The sequence below is a fragment of the Telopea speciosissima genome, chromosome 7, assembly GCF_018873765.1.
Source record: "Telopea speciosissima isolate NSW1024214 ecotype Mountain lineage chromosome 7, Tspe_v1, whole genome shotgun sequence".
NCBI lineage: Eukaryota > Viridiplantae > Streptophyta > Magnoliopsida > Proteales > Proteaceae > Telopea > Telopea speciosissima.
The window spans coordinates 28,202,908-28,226,507 of record NC_057922.1 but is presented as its reverse complement, the minus strand read 5'-3'; the positions used below and the strand labels follow the sequence as shown (position 1 = coordinate 28,226,507).

At 39.9% G+C, this 23,600-nt stretch overlaps 1 protein-coding gene across 1 annotated transcript; it reads left to right on the top strand.

Annotated features, from left to right (window-relative positions):
• The first annotated feature begins 785 nt into the window (after positions 1-785).
• LOC122667121 (cullin-1-like) lies at positions 786-22,705 on the top strand. The gene is made up of 20 exons (XM_043863321.1): positions 786-966; positions 1,515-1,684; positions 1,787-1,886; positions 5,734-5,919; positions 6,045-6,092; positions 6,179-6,382; positions 7,308-7,385; positions 7,516-7,605; positions 8,071-8,151; positions 8,259-8,321; positions 20,348-20,383; positions 20,463-20,549; positions 20,628-20,777; positions 20,874-20,929; positions 21,029-21,149; positions 21,244-21,405; positions 21,509-21,652; positions 21,745-21,963; positions 22,066-22,233; positions 22,351-22,705. Exons 2-20 carry the CDS (start codon positions 1,545-1,547, stop codon positions 22,450-22,452), a joined length of 2,235 nt encoding a protein of 744 aa, XP_043719256.1. The 5' UTR covers positions 786-966; positions 1,515-1,544; the 3' UTR covers positions 22,453-22,705.
• The last annotated feature ends 895 nt before the right edge of the window (positions 22,706-23,600 follow it).

Below are 23,600 nucleotides of genomic sequence, written 5' to 3'. Positions count from 1 at the left end.
GAGCACAGGTAGAGTCAATTTGGATCCATTTCGATAACATATCCTTGGTTGGAAGTCCTACACTGACCAAATGACATTTTTGTTGTCTCAGAACGTGTTCCCAACCTAGAATGTATACCAAACACATCCTAAATGTAACTTTATAGTATTCCCCTTCTAGACTGGGCCACATTCTTAGACTCATTCTGGAATCTAAGAACGGAGATGTATACCAAATGACATTTTTGTTGTCTCCAAGAATGCGTCCCCAACCTATACTGTACACCAAACACAGCCTAAATGTAACTTTATATAATTCCCCTTCTGGACGGAGCCATATTCTCAGACTCATTATGGAATCTAAGAATGGAGACATATACCAAATGACATTTTTGTCGTCTCATAATGCATTCCCAATCTTTAATGTTTACCAAACACAGCCTAAATGTAACTTTATAGAATTCCCTTATAATCTCCATTCCAAAACCTAAGGCTAATAGAATCAAGAGCGTGACATTTTCATGTATCAAAGGTACATGAAAGTTCATTATCATATTTTTTTTTTCTTCTTAAGATTAGTTAATATTAAATTAATTAGTTGAATGATTAATCAGAAGAAAACCTGTTTTTGATTAAGCTGAAGTCGTGAGTCGTGAGTCGTGAGTCGTGAGTCGTGAGTCATGAGTCATGAGTCATGAGTCATGAAGTCCTATGAATACATGATCGAAGAAGGAGACATCTAAATTAGGAGAGATAGAGTCATAGATCGAATTGGAGAGGAGGGAAGGGATAGGGAGAGACCCAAATCCATTCACCGAAGGCTTCTTTCCCTTCCCATCAATGCGCTTTGTCGGAATTCTCTCGCTATCTTATTAGTTAGTTTAAAAGCGTTTCTATTACTTCCGTTTAATGCTACTCCACCGCCTTCTTCCCTCTCGGTTTTTGTTTGCTTTCTAGGGTTAGGGTTCGTGTTCGTACTGAAAACAGGTATTCTTCCCATTGCTCCTGCTCCATACTCCTCTCTTTCTTTCTCTTAGTTTCGTTTAATGTTTCCATAATTTTTCCTTTTTTTTTGGTGTGTTTTGTATATGTTGCCTGTTCGATCTAATTGTTCATTCGTCAGTTTGTATGTGTATTTATCGATTTTGCTATTATCTTACTTCTGAAATTTTGATCGCATCTCACTTGATCGGCGATGTATGCTCATTCTTAGGTGATTTTAGAAAACGAAAAAGGTAAATACGTCTGCTCTCGTCGACCTAAAGCTGGATTAGGGTATCATAACAGTTGCGGGCGGGTTCTGTACAACACATGGTTTTGTTCTTTGTTTTTTTCTTCTTTTTATTTCGTTCCTGGATAAAAAACCTAGGGTTTGTTTGCGTGGCATCAGTTGCGAGTTTAAAGAGATGCTTAATTTAGGGATGTTACTGTTTGTCTTGCTTTTATGCCGTTTGATAACTTGTAGGATATATGTTATAATGGTCGTATAGTTGCCAATTTACGAGGTTATAATGTATGAATTCAATATGTTGCAGAATATAATTGCAAGTCTAAAGCCTGGCAACATGGCGATGCCTGAACGCAAAACGATTGACTTAGAGCAAGGATGGGAGTTCATGCAGAAGGGTATTACGAAGCTCAAGAACATTCTAGAAGGACTTCCTGAGCCTCAATTCAGCTCTGAGGATTACATGATGCTCTACACGTAGCTATTTGATTCCTTTTGTTTCCTTCCATCGTATTTGCTATTAGTTTTAAGTGGGGCTGTTGTTTAATGAGTTTATTATTTTTCCTTAACTGAAAACAGAACCATATACAACATGTGCACTCAGAAGCCCCCTCATGATTATTCTCAACAGCTATATGACAAGTACAGAGAGTCCTTTGAAGATTATATTACTTCAACGGTGAGGAAGTTGTGAACCCATGTTTTCGTAATTCTAATTAGCAATAATCTAATATGGTATGGATTGCCGTACATGATACTTAGCAGTAATCTAATATGGTATGGATTGCCGTACATGATACTTAGCAGTAATCTAATATGGTATGGATTGCCGTACATGATACTTTGATTGATTGTATTTTTTCTGTTGTGCACATGTGTTGTAACTTTATTGCTGTAACACTTTGGGATAGTGTGTTAATATGTTCAAATATAGTTTGTACCCAGTGACCACAAGAGCTTTACACTTATTGACTCCTCTATCAGCGTTTGTTGACCGTTAATTGTGTTCATTAGCGTTGTGCTCTTCTCGTTCAAAGCTTCTTCCTTCCAAAGTGGCTGTATGAATTCTGTACTTGTTGTCGTTGTTGTTTTCCAAATTATCTATAATTATCCAAAACGGCAATAGCATGCTTACTTCTTGCCATAACAAGTTGATGTCGTTAGTGTTTACTTCTAGGATGTCCTGCCTAGCCCTTGTTCATTTCCTAGCACAATCAGGTGAAGACGTGAAGTCTTTTTTTTTTTTTTTTTTTTGGGGAGGGGGGGGGGGGAGAGGGAAGGCTTTAAGGAGAGTTGAATTCATGACCTCTTGGTTGCAGGTTTTTTCTCCCACTTGGTTCACAGGATTTGGAAGGTTTTGGGGTCTGATTTTCAAGGGTTTGGGTCGCCTGAAAGAGGGTAGCTTATAACACCTATCTGAGAAGGAAAGAGAGGGGGACTATAGAGATCTACACAACCTTGCAGATGGATTTGTTCCCACCAGGATAGGTTATATTTAATGGAGGAAAATTTCATGGAATTAATGGAGGAAGAGAAGAAGAAGAATCAGAGAAAAGGGGGAAGGGAACGGATCATAGGGAAGAGGGAGAGAGGAGAGAGGAGAGAGGGAGGGGAGAGCACAAACTCACCAATTCTTGGCAACAACAAACGAATTCAACTCTCATTCATTCAAATCTGCCTCTTATGTTGCCTACAAGCTTCCATTTAAAGAGGTAATAAAGAACACTTAATTGTAATCTGGAACTGAAATAAAAATCCTAATGCAACTCTATCACTAATTAACTTATTAAAATCAAAATAGAAAATTACAAGATAAATCCCAATAAATAAATCTATAAATCTAAATAAATAAATAACCAAATATCCTACTAAACCCAAAAGCCCTGGTGGACCCGATTCGTCTTCATATGGGTCCCCCAACGGGTTTGGGCCGGTCCAAGGGATAGCTCCTGCATCAAGTAGTAATGGAAATTGTCCAAGGTAGAATCCCTGCTCTCTTTTATGAAGAAGTAAGGGACATAAAAGATAGGCATCCATTTTTCTTATCATGGTATGGTTCTCATTTGATCCACAACATATGGTCTGGGAGATTAAATCTATCATTTTCTGGTTGGTCTTATACCTGAAACGGGGGTACTTGTGTCATGGATTGACTGCAAGGGAGCAAGAGAACAGTTTTCAGGCCTGTTTCTCTTTTACGTCCTCTATTGGGTTTTGGAGTCAAGTTGAGGAATTTGATGGAAGTTTTTGTTACCTGGATATTATTCTCAGTTTCGAGGGGTGGTACTCTAAATTGTCTCTTTTTAGGATCAAGAGACATTGACTAGGGACCTCCTCCATCCCCTATAATAAGCAAATTACAATCTACTCTTTTGCAAGGTTCAATATGGGAAGTTGAGATTTTTTATGCGGATGTGTCATTCTGAGGTCGTTAGTGGGTTTAAAAGGAGCAATATTGTTGGTATATAAGCAGTGTTTTTGGAGGAAATAGTTAGGATTCTGGTGGTATAAGATTGCTGTTTGGCTGATTGAATGCTTGGAGATGGCCCTTTGTGCATTTTGTTGCTCTACTGCTATTTGTGTTTCAGTGCTCTAGAGTATGTGGGGGGGGGGTGGCTGTTACGGAAGGCTGGTATTCTAAAGGGAGGAAGCTTAGATATTCTGTTTATTATGCTTGCATATCCTCATGTTGTATGTAGTATGGATCTAACCACACCATGTATACATTTCTCTGTATTAAAGCATAAACCAAGTATTGTTCAGTTAAAACATCTATATATAACAGTGAAATACTTGTATAGTTTGGTCCAACTTGGAATGTGCTATTATTCATTGCTTAGCAGAAACTGTAGCAAGGTTATTCTGACAGTGGAATCATTGACCACTCAGCTTTGGCTCCCAAAAGATGGCCCATATTAATTATAGCTCTATTCTTAAGTGTCTTTTAGCTTATTTCTCTATGGAATTTCAGTAGTTATCTAGGAAATGAGTTGAATCTGGATGGGCTGATTCAGTTGCAAGGCTGGAAACCCAGGCCGAGAAGATCCAGGGCCAAACCTAGTTGTGGTCCAGTAGGGATTGCTATGGGATTTACCTTTTTAATTTGGGGGTTATTTCTGTAATTTGAATTTTATTTTATTTTTATTACAATATGGTGGTGTCTTAGTAGGAGATTGAGTTAGTTTCAAAGTCTATTTCAGCTTACGTATGATTAGGGGTTAGTTTGAGTTATTTTTATTACAATCATGTACCCATTAGATTTCAGATTGGAATGAAAATTTGATTTGGGTTAAGTTGGTTTCTGTGAGAGCACATGGTCAGATTTCGACGTGTGTTATTTCCTCTCTCCCATGTTGGGTTTTCTTCTTCTAATATTTCATTCTCCAGGTCTGATTTCCTCTAATAAACCTCTGTTAATTTTGTTATTATTTTATTCTTCCTATATTCTTGTTCCTCTTTATTATTCTTCCTGTTTGGGTTATTTCAAATTATTACTGTGCTTTGTTTCTGATGTGGGAATCAATAGAACTCACTGATTGTAAAAGCTCGATTGACCTGAAACTTTGGGTTAGAATTGTTACTGTAGGGCGATCTAAACCTTTGGTCTTTGTCTCCCAAAACTCCCTATGCTGAGAGGATGAAATATGAAAACTTGCTAAGTTTTACTCTACCTTTAGATTCTGTTTCAGCAACTTCTTAAGAAGGAGATGAACTGGCCCAGAAATTGCAAATAAAGGCATATTATTGCTGTTATTCCCAAAACTACCACCTTATCCCTCTTTTGTTCTGAAATCCCAGAAATATACTCCCCTTCAAATTAATTTACTGATTTGTCCCAATTCTATTTCTTACAAGATTGCCGCTTCTTTATATTTGGATTTTCATCACTTTAGTGGGCCCATAGCAACCTACATCAGGGTTTTGGAACCCTCGTTTGCATTATGGGATGTGATGGAGATAGTTGGAGGAAAATTCAGATCTTCTGGATTGTGTGGCTTCCTTAACATGAACTTTTATTGACCAAATCTGACTTCTTCTTTTGTTGGACAGTTAGTGGTAGCACTAACTGTCCAGTGGCTGGAGAGTTAAAACTTCGCCTCCAACTATCATTATTTTGACTAGGGCAATTTATAATCTGGGAGCCTGTAATTCAACATAAAGGCAGTGTTTGTTCTTCCTTTTTTTGCTGAATTAAATGTTGGTTATTTATTAAAAAAATTAGATATCAATGATTTGTTCTTGAATAGTGGGAAAATGAGTTCCAGCGAAGTTTCATTAACATCGTAACATTTTTTGGCTGGTGTAGAATTTAGTGACAGCACGACCATTCATTTGGGAGGAGAATGAAGTTTATATGTGGTACCTGACTATCATTAGGATGATTAAGGCAGTATCTTATTTGGGGAGCCCAAATTTGACAGGATTTTTTTTTTAAAGTTCAGTAGTTATCCATATTGGATATCATGGTATAAATCATGTAATCAAACTGTGCTTCATTTGCGTTCTAATCATTTTTGCTATTTTAGGTATTGCCTTCTTTAAGGGAGAAGCATGATGAATTTATGTTGAGAGAGCTTGTGAAAAGATGGTCAAACCATAAGGTTATGGTCAGGTGGCTTTCACGCTTCTTCCATTATCTTGATCGATACTTCATTGCTCGGAGGTCACTTCCTGCACTTAATGAAGTTGGACTTACTTGCTTCCGTGATCTGGTAAAAATAAAAAAAGCTAAGCATATGTTTTTTCCAAATCATTAACATTTTCTCGTAGTCATTGAGTAGAGCTTACTGCCGTATTGCGCTGAAGTATTCTATTTCCTTGTTATCTTTGATTTCAGGTGTACAAGGAGATAAATGGGAAGGTCAGAGATGCTGTAATTTCTTTGGTATGTTGATTTTACGGTTTAAACCTGTATATTTTTTTCTTTCTTAATTCCTTGCAAAGTTAGTTACGATTGTTTGTTTGTGTCAGATTGATCAAGAGCGAGAGGGAGAACAGATTGACCGAGCATTGTTGAAGAATGTTCTAGATATCTTTGTTGAAATTGGAATGGGACACATGGATTATTATAATAATGACTTCGAAGCAGCCATGCTTGAAGATACTGGTGCTTATTATTCTCGCAAGGCTTCAAATTGGATTCTGGAAGATTCTTGTCCCGATTACATGTTGAAGGTAACCACTACCCTCTGATGTAAGGTTGGGTCACAGCTGATCTAACCCCAGCCGGATCTCAAAAATAAAAATACAGTTAATAAAACTCAGGTTTAAGTACTTAATTATATAAACAAAGCAATAACCCCAAATCTAATATATCAGATTACAGGAATTGGAAGTCAGATCTCAAGAACGCAATTGAACAACCTGGGATGGCCTTCAAATAGCCATCAAGTGGAGCTTCTGGAAGGAAGAATATAATCTGAAAATCTCAGATGGATCTGATCACTATAATGCTGAAATATTAGATTCTTTAATCTAGGGTTTCAGATTAGAGAACTACTAAAATAACCCAAACTCAATCCCTGAGTTTATCTCCAAAAATATCAGCAGCAGTTAATGCTCAGGTGTGAGATTGCATGGATTAAGGTTACGGCAATGTAGCAGCATGATCTCAGCCAGTTTATCACCAATCGATTGTGACCTCAGCAGCAGCAGATTACGTTGTCGATTATAGGTTGCAGCAGATGACCAAACACACAAATTGATTGAACTAGAACGTTCCCATTACAAATCCAAATCAAAATAAAACTCCTATTCCTAATTGGAAACAAGCCTATTAGCTATTACATGAAAATAGGAAATAACTGAATACAAAAGCAAATAAGTTAATCCAAATCAGTTGCCGATTAGTCTTCAAACTGATCTCATCCAGCTGGCCATGGAGCCCACATGAACTATAAGTAATCCTCTCTTAGATCCGCAATCTCGCTGACTAATATCTTTCCCAAATAAGCTGGATTGAAGGGGGATGAACCTGGACATGTTGCTGTTCTCTTCTCTCAACCGCCATGGATCTGCATCACCCTCTCTTAATCTGCTGAATGTAAATATGTTATTTTGTATATTCAAAATTGTCTTACATTTTTCTGGCATTGTTCAGGCTGAGGAGTGCTTAAAACGGGAGAAGGATCGGGTTTCTCATTACTTGCATTCTAACAGCGAGCCGAAATTATTAGAGGTTTGTTCGTGAATTCCCCCCCCCCCCCCCCTTTAGGCTTTAAACGGGGAATATTGGTGAGCTTCTATGTTATAGGAGGAATCTTAACTTTTCTATGTCAGCCTAACTTATTATCAAATTATTGATGTAGAAAGTGCAAAATGAGTTGTTGTCCGTGTATACAAACCAGTTGCTTGAAAAGGAACACTCTGGATGCCATGCTTTGCTTAGAGATGACAAGGTATATATTGGAATGGAATGTATTACATGATAATTCAAACTTCTTATCTTTTTGCCATTTGCAGGATGATGTGTGTAACCAAAGTGGTGAACTAAGTAGTTGTAACCTTACTTTTTTGCCCTTTTAAGATAACATATTTTTTTCCAAATGAGGGTAATACTGTCATTTCACATAAATACTGCATTTAATTACTTTCAATTTTTTTCAAAACCCTTTTTTACCCCTGCATTAAACTTTTGGGAATAAGACAAGGGGCAGTCAAAAGAATGTTACAAATTCTTAGTTCACCACTTTGGTGACAAGAAGTTGCACACACACACACACACACACACACATATATATATATATATATATGTGTGTGTGTGTGTGTGTGTGTGTGTGTGTGTGTGTGTGTGTGTGTGTGTAAAGAAACATTTTAATACATTTAGCAAGATCATATTTACTCTATATTGTTATGCATTTTAGGTGGAGGATTTGTCTCGGATGTATAGACTCTTCTGTAGAATTACTCGTGGACTAGACCCTGTTTCCAATATATTTAAACAGGTGAGGTAGTTCTTTGCTCAACATTACTTTTGAAAAAAATAAATAGTTGACTTCTGAACATGTTATCTATCTCAGATCTCGTCCTCACTGACTCTTCCATAATGCAGCATGTTACTGCTGAAGGTACAGCCTTGGTCAAACAAGCAGAAGATGCAGCAAGTAACAAGAAGGTTGGCTATTTTAGTCCTCCACCCCCTCTTGTTATCTATTATTTGGTTATAATAGCTCCTACAATCTATGTAGAAGCTCGTTAAGTATAAATTGCTTCAACTTGATTCAAAGTTATGACTACGGGGAAATGATATACCATAAGTTATGAATAGCTTTTGAAGCAATGAATGGAAAATTCATCTTCAATGCACTGATATAATTTGCAACCGATGCTCTTATACCTTTTTTAATTTACAATAACTTAGTCCAGTGAGATTCTTGATATTTGATCAATTAGTATTGACTGCTTTAAACTTCAGAGTATTGGTTTTATACTTTTATGTACACTAGTGCATTCGGTTGTGATCCTGAACCACTAATCTGGTTATAGTTACGAACAGTCGCACATGCGTTATTCTGGTCTTTAGTCACAATATTTCACTAGTTACTCATCTTGGCTGATTGGGTTAATTTTTTACTGATCTTTACGGGGAAAAGAGTTATTGTATATATTTTTTCTTTAAAGTGGGTATTTAATTAGCCTTAGGTAATGAAGATCTCTCTAGTTAATTGTTTCTCTCTTTTGCATTTCCTCTTTGTATCTCCATTGCATTATTGCACCATGGGGGTTGTTGTGGCATGTATTCTTCTAGTCAGACTTGGTTAAGGGATCAATTTGCCATGTATGTGATGTAGTCCTAGGTAGGAGAAATCCCACTAGGAGCCAGGGGAATAGGGTTACCTAACAAGGCTGGCCGATTGGGACAGATTAGGCTACTTAGGGCAGAAATTAGGATTAGGGTTGACTAATGGGAAGGGGGTTTATAGGGTTTTAATATGCAGGTTTGGGAGGCCTTAATGATATAAGAATGTTAGGGTTTGGAAGGGTTTTAAAATTCTGCAGTTGGGTAGAATCGAGTTGCAGGTTTTTAGGTTTAATGGGGTGAGGGAATGGAGGGGTTATAGAGGAAATTAAAGGCTAGGGTTAAGGTCGAGTGTGGGGAGTGATGTGGGGAATGTAGGCTGGAAGTAGGGTTTGAAAGTGAGAGCTAAATCTGGAGTTATGCGGGAATCCTAGTGGAGGTAGGAGTGCAGGTTTAATGGAGAACTAGGGTTTCATGGATGGAAGGGGACTGTGGATTAGGTCCAAGTAGAAGGTGGTTAAAATAAAACAGATTCAAACTCACTGTATTGTAGGAACAATGGCAGCAGCTTGAATTATTTGAAAGGACCTCCCGATCGTCACATTGCAAGGAGTCGCAGGAGTCCACCTACCCTTCACCACCTTGAGATCCACAAGGATGTAAGAGCTCACAGAGGAGCAGAAGCAGCAGCACGATGGCAGCAAGCACAGCTTGAAAGCAGGAAATTTTTAATGCAGAAAATAGTGGGGGAGCCTGCCCACGATTACTAGTATTTATAGCTTTTAAAAAAGGGCCAAAAGGCCTTACAGATATTCAGATCTGGATAAGGAATCCCAGATCTGAGTCCTAGTTACAATCCTAGTCAGATTAGGACTGGTGGTTCCTAACTTGAATCCTAATTACAAAACAGTAGGCTTGTACTCTAAATAGGAGTACAAGTTTAAACAAAACAAATAACAACTCGTCCCTCTAATAAAATCGTGGAGGGGAAATAAACTAAGCAACACTTAAATAATTAAAAGGGGAAAAAGACTGTTTTACCCCTAATAACTAAAACACTAAAAAAAAACTACGGGAAAATAGAAAGGCTCCAACGAAAACACAAAAACAGCCAAGTCATGGCTTCTTCTTCTTTCTAGTGCTCGGACCTGCATCAGCTCTCTCCGGCTTAGAAACATTCATCTTCGATGAATGGGTGAAGGGCATATAGCGATCATACAACTCTGGATCAAGCTTCTTGAAGTCATCGGCATGGATCCAAGTACTATCCTGGTGGGGGCGACCTTTCCATTTGACAAGGAAAGAGTGGTAACCGGCGCCTTGTCGAGTCGTCTTGTGCATGTCGTCCAGAACCTCCTCAATCACATCTTCAGTAGGTGGTCTCAGTTGGGGCAGCCGCAACATGTGCTCCGAATCACCATCATCTGAATGATGCCCCGTGTACAAGTAAAGATCAGTCACGTTGAAAACATTGCTAATGCCCATATCAGCAGGCAACTCTAGAACATAAGCATTGGGCCCAATACGTTTCAGCACCTTGTATGGACCCATCTTCTTTGGATGGAGTTTACTGTTGACGCCCGGCTAGTGTCTCTCTGGATTCACCCGTACCATGACTATGTCTCCAGGCTTGAACTCGACGGACCGGCAATGCTTGTCAGCAATGGACTTGTAGTGATCAGTATTGAGTGCTATCTTGCGGCAAACATCAACGTGCACTTCGGTGATATGGCGGAGGAATTCATTCGCTTCTACACTTACCCGAGCTTGAGGGGGTAAGGGAATGAGATCAATAGGACGGCGGGGTTGTATCCCAAGGAGAATCTCGAAAGGGGTACTACCGGTGGTCCTATTCACGGAACTGTTGTATGCGAACTCAGCAATGTCAAGGATAGAGGGCCATGTCTTCTCATAATCTCGGACCAAACATCGTAGCAAGTTACCAAGGCTCCTGTTTACTACTTCTGTTTGCCCATCAGTCTGGGGATGGAATGCGGTAGAGAACAAAAGCTTGGTGTTTGTCTTCAGCAAAGAGTCTTCCAAAAGTAACTCATAAACTTCACATCACGATCAGAAACGATGGTACAGGGTAACCCATGGATGCGAACAATCTCCTTGAAAAACAGCTTGGCGATGTGGGAAGCATCAAGTGTCCTTCGACAGGGGATAAAGTGAGCCATCTTGGTGAATCTATCAACCACCACCATGATGGAGTCAAATCTTTCTTTGGTAGGGGGCAGTCCAAGTACGAAATCCATACTGAGATCAACCCAGGGCTGGTGAGGGATCGGCAGTGGTGAATAGAGACCCGTATTTTGCTTGGTACCTTTAGCTAGCTGGCAAACTCGACGTCTCCGGATTACATGCTCTACATCTTTGGCCAAGTGAGGCCAATAGTACCGATCAGTCACCTGCAAGATGGTTTTATCTTTCCAGAAGTGTCCTAAGCCGCCTCCATGTAACTCCCTGATAATATGGTGTCGTAAGGATGAGTCGGGAATACAAAGCCGGGTTCCTAAGAACAGGTAACCATCATGTAATGAATACTTAGGGTGTTGTCCACCCTGCTTCAAATCAGCATATAGGGCTTGAAAGTCCTTGTCACTAGCATACTCTTCTCTGATCTGCTCGATGCTAAGTGCATGGGCTGAAAAAGTGTTCAAAGTTAGGACTTTTCTACTTAATGCATCAGCCACTGTGTTCTCCTTTCCTGACTTGTATGTGAGGGCAAAATTGAAATCCTGTAGATATGAAACCCATTTGGCATGCCTGGTGCTAATGGACTTCTGTGAGTGGAGGTGCTCGAGTGCCTCATGATTAGTGTACAGGACGAATTCTTTGCCAATAAGATAGTGTCTCCAATGTCGCAAGACCTGAACAACAGCATAAAGCTCTGTGTCATAGGTAGAGTACCGAGTCTTGGCATCATTAACTTTTTCATTGTAGAAGGCAATGGGATGCCCATTCTGCATAAGAACTCCGCCTAGACCAACATGGGAAGCATCATTAGCAACTTCGAAAATATGGTCAAAATTGGGCAGGCGTAGCACTGGAGCTTCAGTCATCACCTGGAAAGCCTTGTGAGCTGCTGCTGTCCATTCGAACTTGCCCATACTTTGCTTGGTGCATTCAGTTATGGGTGCCATGATGGCACTAAAATTGCGAATGAATCGCCTGTAAAAGTAAGCCAAGCCGTGGAAGCTTCGTACTTTGGTGAATGTTGTCGGAGTAGGCCATTCAACAATGCTTCGGACCTTTTCCGGATCAGCCTCAACACCCTTTGAAGAGATTATAAAACCAAGGAAAACAACCTTGGGCAGCATGAATGAGCACTTCTTTAAGTTGATAAACAACTTCTCTTGCCGGAGTACTCGTAGAACTTGTTTCAGGTGGTCTATATGTTCATCTGGATGCTTGCTGTACACCAAAATGTCATCAAAATAAACAATGAGAAATTTATCGATGAAAGGACGAAGTACCTGTGTCATGACTCTCATGAATGTGCTAAGTGCATTCGTTAGGCCAAAGGGCATGACCTTCCACTCGAACAATCCATCTTTGGTCTTGAAGGCTGTCTTCCATTTGTCTCCAGGCCGGATGCGAATCTAATGGTACCCACTTCGAAGATCGATCTTGGAGAAGATCTTAGAACCGGTCAGCATGTCTAGCATGTCATCAAGTCTAGGAATTGGGAACCTTTACTTGATGGTAATTTTGTTGATAGCTCTGCTGTCCACACACATGCGCCACGAACCATCTTTCTTTGGTGTCAACAAGGCTGGAACAGCACAAGGACTTATGCTTTCTTTAATGAACCCCTTTTTGAGCAGCTCTCCAACTTGTTTATTAAGCTCTTCATGCTCAGTAGGACTCATCCTGTAGGCGGGCAGATTTGGTAACATAGCACCGGGTACCAAGTCGATGGCATGTTGAATGTCTCTCAGTGGGGGTAGCTCGTTGGGCAGTTCTTCTGGTACCACATCCGAGAAATCTTGTAATAACTCCTTGATGGGTTGTGTAAGTTTCACTTCGGATTGGGCAGCAACCTCTTGAGTCACCGCAGCAAGAACCAAGCCTGTATCATGGTTGGTTTGTTCAAACTCTCTCTGTGGGACAGCTAACAAATTACTTCCAGATTCTGTCCCCTTTGATTGGTGCGCATGACACGACGTTTACGTATCTCTTCAAGCAAATTAAGAGGGTACCACTTGATCTGCTCTCCTTTATGTTGAAACACACTGGTTTTTCCTTCCCAGGAGGGCAACATCGTTGTCGTATAGCCATGGTCTTGCCAATAGAACATCAGTCATCCTAATCGGGATGATATCACACCAAATTTCCTCTGAATATTTGTGGGCCTGTAAGGGAACATAGCATCTCTTGTTCACATCAAGCTTATTCCCATTCAATAAGGAGATTGTGTATGGCATTGGATGCTTTTCAAACTTCAGATTTGCCTTCTTTACAAGGTCTTCAGAAATAACATTAACACAGCTCCCACTATCAACACTTATCTGGGCAGTGCGCTCGCCTGCTCGCAAACGAGTATAGCAGATGCAACTACATCGCCAATCTTCACCCTTAGTTTCAGCACTCAATATACGTGCTACCACATGAACACCTCGGGTATCTTCAAAGTCATCACCCAGGTCATCAAAGTAGGCAGTCCCATCATCATCATCATCATCATCAGGGCTTCTTCCTTTTCAGCTACATGAATCGGCCTCTGTTTTTGTGGGCAATCCTTAGCATAATGTCCCTTTTCATTGCAGCGATAACATGTGTTTGATTCACTGTTGGTTATTGGGGCTTTGCCCTTGTCCATACGAGAAAAGTTGCCAGTAGAGGGGGCTGTCCGTGTAGAACCAGTAGTGATGTTGTTACCTTTATTGTAACCATTTCCGATTTCTTGGTGTCGACAGCAATGGAGCCAAACCTTCTAGTGGTGTTCAATAGGTCTTCAGCCTTCAGGGCTTTCTCAAAGCAATCTTTGATGTCCAGAACATCAGCAACTCCAATAGTTCTAATGATATTAGATCTCAATCCCAGCCGAAATCGAGATAACATCTGAGTAGCACTCTCTCTGGTATCAGTACGAGAAGAAAGAGAATCGAACTTCTACATGTACTCGGATATAGTCAGTCCCTTGCCGAAGGGAATTGAGTTGAGCTTGCATCTGAGCTCTGTAATGTCTAGGCAAATATTTCTCCTTCAAGTCATACTTCATGTCCTCCCAGTTAGTAGGTGCATCACTTACGCGTTCCATGTCTCTCTCTGTCTTTCGCCACCATTCTCGGGCAGGGCCAATCAGTTTGGTACGTGCCAATCTCATCTTTCGATCTTCAGGCAAGTCATACCAGTCAAAATAATCATCTAGGGCAGCAAGCCAGTCATAGAACACCTGTGGATCACCATGCCCATTATACTCCTTTAGCTCTAGTTTGACTTTCTGTGTATCGTACCTCTTATTAATAGCTTCATCTCCAGTGTAGTAGGATCTCATGTATTCCTCAAAGTTAGGTCTTCGAGGTGCTTCTGTAGTTCTGTCCCTGTCTTCTCTGTAGTCATCTCTGTCAGGTCTACGTAAGTCCCTGTAATCTCTGTCGTGTCTGGAATGATCTCTGTGGTCCTTGTGACGTCTGGGATGATCTCTATGATATTCATCCCTTCCCAGAGTTCCATGTACTTCAGAATGAACTTGGAATCTGTCCTCTACATATAGAGGGTTGTTTACAAGAGGCACAGCTTGCCTTTGTTCCATTGCTGTCATTCGATCACCAAGGGCTTGCTGGTTTGTTGAAATCTTCTGCAGCATAGTCATAATTGCAGCAAGGGAATTGGGTGGGGGTGGTTGTGTGGGGTCCACAACAGGGGTGCCATGTCTCTGATACGACTTGATGTAGTCCTAGGTAGGAGAAATCCCACTAGGAGCCAGGGGAATAGGGTTAACTAACAAGGCTGGCCGATTGGGACAGATTAGGCTAATTAGTTCAGAAATTAGGGTTAGGGTTGACTAATGGGAAGGGGGTTTATAGGGTTTTAATATGCAGGTTTAGGAGGCCTTAATGATATAAGAATGTTAGGGTTTGGAAGGGTTTTAAAATTCTGCAGTTGGGTAGAATCGAGTTGCAGGTTTTTAGGTTTAATGGGGTGAGGGAATGGAGGGGTTATAGAGGAAATTAAAGGCTAGGGTTAAGGTCGAGTGTGGGGAGTGATGTGGGGAATGTAGGCTGGAAGTAGGGTTTGAAAGTGAAAGCTAAATCTGGAGTTATGCGGGAATCCTAGTGGAGGTAGGAGTGCAGGTTTAATGGAGAACTAGGGTTTCATGGATGGAAGGGGACTGTGGATTAGGTCTAAGTAGAAGGTGGTTAAAATAAAACAGATTCAAACTCACTGTATTGTAGGAACAATGGCAGCAGCTTGAATTATTTGAAAGGACCTCCCGATCGTCACATTGCAAGGAGCCGCAGGAGTCCACCTACCCTTCACCACCTTGAGATCCACAAGGATGTAAGAGCTCACAGAGGAGCAGAAGCAGCAGCACGATGGCAGCAAGCACAGCTTGAAAGCAGGAAATTTTTAATGCAGAAAATAGTGGGGAAGCCTGCCCACGATTACTAGTATTTATAGCTTTTAAAAAAGGGCCAAAAGGCCTTACAGATATTCAGATCTGGATAAGGAATCCCAGATCTGAGTCCTAGTTACAATCCTAGTCAGATTAGGACTGGTGGTTCCTAACCTGAATCCTAATTACAAAACAGCAGGCTCGTACTCTAAATAGGAGTACAAGTTTAAACAAAACAAATAACAACTCATCCTTCTAATAAAATCGTGGAGGGGAAATAAACTAAGCAGCACTTAAATAATTAAAAGGGGAAAAAGACTGTTTTACCCCTAATAACTAAAACACTAAAAAAAACAAGTATGGGAAAAAAGAAAGGCTCCAACGAAAACACAAAAACAGCCTAGTCATGGCTTCTTCTTCTTCCTAGTGCTTGGACCTGCATCAGTATGTTAAACTCAGATTACTTCGCCATGTGTTTTATATAGTTGTCTAGGCGTCCATGCTCTTTCTTTGGTCCAAGGCGACAACTCAATGTTGACTCTTCTCGAGTTTACGATGATTTATGTTGATTGCTTTGTTTTTGATTAATATGTTTCTTATATCCTATACTTAGTTTCTTATATGTTGATTTTTTTCACATTAGGTCATTATTAGCATAATTATAGCACATTGCATTGATATGTCTTCTATGTTGGCATGTTGCACATAAGCATAATTATATAAAATTATCATTGCTATATTACTATTATCATATATTGCATGCCCAGGGCGCCTAGGCAATGGTTCGCGATTGCCTTGTTGTGTAGGCACCCCTCCAACACCTTGGAGTGCTTAGTCACGTTGACAACTAAGAAGTTTTATCCTTTTGCATCTCATTTAGAATCCATGGATCCAAAAGTGATATTTTGTTTCTGATGATAGATGATGGTAATGGTATAATCCCAGCTGGATGCCAGCTGACATGGCTTTGCCAGATGAGAACTTAAATTAAATGAGATTTGGTTTTTACATAGAGGATGTGTTTTGGTGAAACCAAGACCTGCATGAAGAAGCTAAACTTATGATGGAAGCTGAAGTCTCTAATGGCTGAGGAGGCAGCTGTACAAGAACTTGGGAAGGTGGAAGGCCCCATATGGTCAACGTTCAAAGGAGAGCTGAACTAGTGTGTGATGTTGATTGGGTTCACTGTGATATTAAGAGTATGCTGTTTCCTTTTGTTCAAAAGAATTATAGGAGAGAAAACAAGTGACATTTTGAGACTAGATTGAGCTTGAATTAGGGGATACCTCGTTGCTTAATTACAGAGAGACTCTACCCTACGAATTGAAGGGTAGAGGGCTGTTGACATTGTCATTAGGGATTTGGTTGGAGCTGGGGCAGTGTTTTGCTTTTGCAGGTTCTGAAAAAGAGAACGAGTACCCTCTACTTTTAATTATGATGCAGGATTTCTTTGAGCTTAGGCATCTCATTTGCTATGCTCTTAAATTCCTAGACTCTTTTATTTGAAACTTCTGTATCACCGTCTACTAATCAAGTTTCTACCTTCTTGAAGCATGTTGGTCATTGAATAATCAATGGATTTGTCAAAGCTGACATTGGAATCCTGCAGTGAGTCACCTTGTGTGCCCTATGGGCTATGGCTGATTGGTTGGATAGGGTAGGGACATCATTTTTCAAGGGTTGGTTGATGGTTAGGGGTGTGTAGAGTAATTGGTAAGTGGTATATGGAATTTGAGGTGGGTTATGGAGGATGATATGGTTATGGATGGTGGTAGAGAAACTTTACGGAGACAAATTGGAAGAGAAACAAAGAAGAGCAATTTTTACTGAAATAAGTCAAATAACATAGTTTGATCCCACTGCCTAGAAGATCCGATTGAAATACAAATCCAGCATTGTGGTCATCATAGTCGCAGAAACTCCATATTTACTTACGGTATAAAATGGAGTAAATAGGCATTTATGTAGACAAACTATAACTACATGTTGGAAAAAAAATTTAGTTTTGACTTAATAAAATCCTGCCACTCCTTGATAACACTGTCTCTTTTGGCTAGTATTCTTTCACACCACATTGGAATTGCAAGTTATTATAAATGTTTGTTATGCAATTGAGAGAACACTTCACGGCACCAAAATCAGGGAAAGAAGGCAATTAGCCCCCCACCCCCCCTACCCCCCTCAAAAAACAAAGAAAAGAAGAAAAGGTTAGAAAGTAAAGTGATATGAATGGCATCCAATCATTATTTTGTACTTCCCTCTATGGGGGTGATGCTGTTTCATCACCGAAACGGACTTGTTTTATTAGGAATAAATCTAAGGTTGGGTACTATATATGTTGGGCCAAAACATGGGCAGTTAGATTGCATACGGGATTTCCTTTATTAGGATTTAGTTTATTCTTAAGTTGTTTTAGGTGAGTTCAATTGAACCGGTTCTATGTTGTTCAATTTAAGGTTCAAGTAATTGTTATTAAAAGTTCTAGTTGACCCGGATTAGGATTCTTAAGTCCAGTCCTGTTTTGAGTATGTTTCCTTTATTATTTCACTAACCTAGTCAATTTAGGTTCTTATTAGTTAATGATTGAGTTTAGGCCTTTCCTTTTAAGTGTAGCATTCTGTTTTCGAGTCTTCTATATAAATTTGTTAGGGAGGCCAACATTGTACACGAATTTGATTTAATTAAAAAGCTGCTGTTGCTGCTCTTTTTCTTCATTGAAGAATCTCATGTTTGATCAAGAAAGCCCTTGTGTTTGATCCAATTGAACCCATAGTTTGAGAACTCGCGAGACCTCGCCGAGTTTCTCTGTTTTTGGAAAAAAAGGAGACGAGACCTTAGGCGAGTCCCAAAAGTGTGAGATCTCGCCGAGATTTCGGATCTCGGGTTTACCCATGGAAATGACCCATCTACTATGTATTTACTTAACTCGACAGAACTCTTATATGCTTGCTGTGGAGCACTATGTGCAACATTACAACAACACTATGTCATGGGAAGACTATGTGACACTAGTGGGGACTGAATACTTGATTTAAAGTCATTTTATGTGATTATAGTTGTAACACTGTTAAACAGTTTGATATATCACTTTAACATTTATGATTCTTATTTAAGTTGTTTAGCTATTAATTGAATGTTTTGCTTGCTTTCTATTACTAAATTATGTGTAGAGTAGGATATTTTAGTACATCATCGCCTACCAACCTATGGTCCGAAGTGAAACTCATATTTGGACTTTGTTTTTGCAAAATCTGATAGTGTTGTTGTGTTTAAATGGCCTATAATAGGCTGAATACCAAGTTTCAAACCCAAACTAGGTCTAAAACCCTTCGAGATGAGGCTTCGAGTCGGAAAAAAAAAATACACCAACTTGTCGAGATCTCGACTCAACTCGGTTTTTCCCAGAACCGAGTTGGTTCTGAGATCCGAGTTTTAGAACCTTGATTGAACCACCTTGCGGTGTGAAGCCCGGGTGTTATTTTCTGCTGTTCGTGTCCTATTGCTACTACTGCTCTAAAAGAGGGCATACCCAGTATATAAGGTTCCCGCCTCTCTAGGGCAGGCTTGCCCCTGCTTTTGCAGAGAGGCTGTTTTTAGACTCGAACCTGGACCACTTGGTCACAATGGAGCAACCTTACTGTTGCACGAAGGCCTGCCATGTATTGGTTTTATATCATCTATTCTCAGTTCACAGCCATTAACAGGTGAGTTCTTAATCTGAAAATTCTGCAACTAGAACCTATCATTCTAGAAGATCATATACAACATTATTTTTGAGATTAAGCAAACAAGCTGTTGGATTAGGTTGAAATTATAATCGAAGATTAAGAACCCTATAAGGGGAACTCGATCCAAATTTCACCCCTTTCTGGTCAGCCGATTGTCTGCTGGAGTGAAATCTCTGTTTTGTCCCTCACCCTGTTAAACCCTGTTTTTAGTCCTTGGTTCTGATTCTGATTTTTAAACCTGTTAAGCTACTGTTTATAGGTTATATTCATATCTGGAACCTGCACTTCATCTTCAACCTCTGAACCCTAATTACAGTGGTATAATTACTATTTTACCCTTAGTCCTTTTGCTACAAGGAACCTAGGACTTGGCCTCAACTCCTAATCCAACTACCTGATTCAACCCAAACTTTCAGCATACCTTAACCATCCCTATTCCCTATACTCGACTTTAATTCCAGCCCTATTCAACCACTTGCTTTTATGCTATTTAAAATCTCCCTAATCTGAACCTTCATTGAGTAAAAGATCTTGTTATTGGATATTGATTTGATCATTGTGACCAAGTGGTCATGCGTTCGAGTCTGGAAACAGCCTCTTCGCGAAAGCAGGGGTAAGCCTGCGTACATTATGACCCTCCCTAGACCCCGCAGTGGCGGGAGCCTCGTGCACGGTGCACTGGGTACACCCTTTCTAAGCCTTTAGTAACTGTCTCCAACTCTGTTGAGAGTGAATCATAGAAATAGTATGGCTTGGGGGGGGGGGGCAACATGACATATTCGTCTGTGAAAACCAACATAATTTCTGTCCTGCTTTTGTTAATGCTATAAAAGTTTAACTGTGAATCATTTGAACGAATACATCATTCCGTTGTCCTTCAATCCCATATCCTTATTTTTTTGGTTGGGGTTTGGGCTTTAGGGATTGGCAGTGTTGGGTTAGTTATTTTAGAGATGAACGTGTCTTCGTCTAGTTAGGTCCTCGTGTCATCGACTTATGATACAGGCTCAAGCTCAAGAGATGATTGTTAATTTTTTTTTTTTTTAAAATAGATTTAGATGCAGATATCATTATTGAAGCTGCAGTGCTAACATTTGCATATTATGCAGGCGGAGAAGAAAGATGTGGTTGGTTTGCAAGAACAGGTTAATGACACAACTTTTTATATTTCACAATTCAATGGATGCTGAAACATGGAAATTAATTTGTTTATTTGATTTGCAGGTTTTTGTGAGAAAAGTGATTGATCTGCACGACAAGTACTTGGCATATGTTAATGACTGCTTCTTGAACCACTCTCTATTTCACAAGGTTTATGTCAAATAATATTGTCCTGGTTAGTAGCTTTTTGCAACCTATTATTGTCCACTAAAATGCCTGTTGTTCTAGGCACTCAAAGAGGCTTTCGAGGTTTTCTGCAACAAGGGTGTTGCTGGCAGCTCGAGTGCAGAATTACTGGCGACTTTCTGTGATAATATCCTAAAGAAGGGTGGAAGTGAGAAGCTGAGTGATGAAGCGATTGAGGAAACTCTTGAGAAGGTAGCCTTGCTTCTCTTTACTGGTAACTGTTGTCAAGTTCAATTCAACTACTTCTGGCCCTCATTAACTTCCACTTAATTTTGTTATCTTCTTCAGGTAGTAAAGCTGCTTGCTTACATCAGTGACAAGGACCTCTTTGCGGAATTTTACAGGTGAAACTTTCTTCTATGGCTTCTGCTCATAATCAAGTCATCAATGTTTTTAAAAGCATTACTTCTGTGGAGCTTACTGTCCTTTCTGTTCATTGGCAGGAAAAAACTTGCTCGCAGGCTGCTTTTTGACAAAAGTGCTAATGACGATCATGAGAGGAGTATTCTTACCAAGCTGAAGCAGCAATGTGGTGGACAGTTCACTTCTAAGATGGAAGGAATGGTTAGTGAATTTAAATATTAGACCTTGTTAAAATGTAATTGAGCTGGGACTAGTAATTGAGATGGTGACTGATACTTGCTTTTTCTGCTGCCAGGTCACAGATTTAACATTAGCAAGGGAAAATCAGGCAAACTTTGAGGAATATCTGAATAGTAATCCATCTGCAAGTCCTGGAATTGATTTGACAGTAACTGTCTTAACTACTGGATTCTGGCCAAGTTATAAATCATTTGATCTCAACCTTCCTGTAGAGATGGTATCATTCACTATCTCTTCTTCTTGGATAACAACTTTTCTGTTCTGAAGTGCTGAAGAAATAAAATTCCTTGTAATGCTTTCTTTGAACATTACTGTTTCAGGTTAAATGTGTTGAGGTTTTTAGGGACTTCTATCAGACAAAAACAAAGCATAGAAAACTTACATGGATATACTCATTGGGTACTTGTAATATCAACGGAAAATTTGAACCGAAAACTATGGAGCTAATTGTTACGACTTATCAGGTGATCATCTTATTTTATTTTCCATCTTCGACATGGATGAGGTGCTCAATTGTGACTAAGGTCTTAACACAATTTGTTTTCCTTATTTACAGGCCTCTGCCTTGCTACTATTCAATGCTTCGGACAGATTGAGTTATTCAGAAATCATGTCTCAGTTGAACTTAACTGATGATGATGTAGTTCGACTACTTCATTCCCTATCTTGTGCAAAATACAAAATCCTTAATAAGGAGCCAAACACCAAAACCATCTCTCCAACTGACTATTTTGAGTTCAATTCTAAGTTTACCGACAAAATGAGAAGGATTAAGGTCTGGTTCCTTGTGAACTCTTGAACCACTGAACCTGCGGTGTTTTCTTTGTTGTTGCTGTTTTCTAGTTGAAGCTGAAGGTGGAATATTTTGTTTCTGCAGATTCCACTCCCTCCTGTGGATGAGAAGAAGAAGGTGATTGAGGATGTTGACAAGGATAGGCGATATGCAATTGATGCCTCAATTGTGCGCATCATGAAGAGTCGAAAGGTTTTGGGTCACCAACAGTTGGTGATGGAGTGCGTTGAGCAGCTAGGGCGCATGTTCAAGGTCTGTGTTCCTCCCCCTCCCTCCTCCCAACACAAGCACGCACCCACAAAATTATTAAATACACAAGAATCATTTTCTTTAGTAGAAGATGATTGACGGTGAAGGGGTAATGTGCAGCCTGATTTCAAAGCAATCAAGAAGCGGATTGAAGACCTAATCACTCGGGATTATCTGGAGAGAGACAAAGAAAATCCAAACATGTTCAGGTACTTGGCCTAATTCAATATGTTGATGTTACCTTAGACAGGCCATATCAAGTACGAAATTTGCTGGCAATACGACGAGAGTTTGGGTTTGGTGGATGTAGAGGCAGTAGAGCACAACTCACCCTGAATAGCCATTTCTGCTGCATAGCCTCTAATGGTCTGATGTGTAACCTGGTGTGAGGAGTCTTGTACATGTTTTTCGTATGAAAGTCGATGTCAACTTTAGGTAAACTACCGTTCATCCTTACCCTTGTTGGGGAAGGTGACAGAGGCCATTGGGTGCTGCATCAGCCTGTCTCATGCCAATCCTTTCTCCATGACTAAGCTACTTGTTTCCTTCCCTTTCTTTTCCTGTTCTGTTGCGTCTTGTTTTTTTTTTAAATCTTTTTTTTTGTTTTACCCCCCTCTCCTGGGCTCGCTCCAATTGTAATCTATTTTTATTAGTCAGATTGATTTGCTTGCAATATTTAGTGGTATTTAGCAATCAATCACGAGTGCTTGTCTGTTCGGAATGACGACTTTATTGTTCTTTGCCTGGTGTTCATACTAAACCATCAATTGTTTGTCTTGTAATAAACTCTTAGAAATTCTCAACTCAATAACATAATTATCAAGGCGTCGCCATGGCGTCCAGGCTCCTTGGTCGCCTTGGACGCCTTGGACGCCTTGGGCGCCATGGCAGGCCCCTTGCCACCATGGCGGTGTCGCCTTGATTTTTGAATCTCTAGAACGCCATGGTCGCCTATCCGCCTTGATAACTATGCTCAATAAAGCTCTAATTGTTGATAAATATTGATAAATTATACCAAGGTTGAGTGTTGAAAAACTGGGGTAAGGACCTTATTTTAATTCTTCAAGAAGAACCCAATAGCACTGGAGAGTTAGAAACCCTAGATGCACCAGCATCACTTTTTCCAGTCTTTACTGTCAGCCACCAACACTAATCTCACTTTTGTAACCCTTTCAAGCCATTGTTTATTTGAAGTTAGTCCCTACTACATAGAATACTACTTCTCCATGTGTATTAATGTTTGATTCTGAGTCACCCAACCATCACTCATTGGCACATGATATGGACATAAACTATATAGCGAAGAAACAGTTCCCTAACATTTGATGTTCAAAAATTTCTAACATCTTGATCCCATAGTGATGCAGGTC

What these genes read in the sequence shown, in the direction of transcription:
- LOC122667121 (XM_043863321.1), top strand. Translation starts at nt 1,545, where the DNA reads ATGGCGATGCCTGAACGCAAAACGATTGACTTAGAGCAAGGATGGGAG. An exon ending in ATGCAGCAAGTAACAAGAAG is followed by an intron (nt 8,322 to 20,347) that starts GTTGGCTATTTT and finishes CATATTATGCAG; the next exon opens with GCGGAGAAGAAAGATGTGGT. An exon ending in CTTCTAAGATGGAAGGAATG is followed by an intron (nt 21,150 to 21,243) that starts GTTAGTGAATTT and finishes TTCTGCTGCCAG; the next exon opens with GTCACAGATTTAACATTAGC.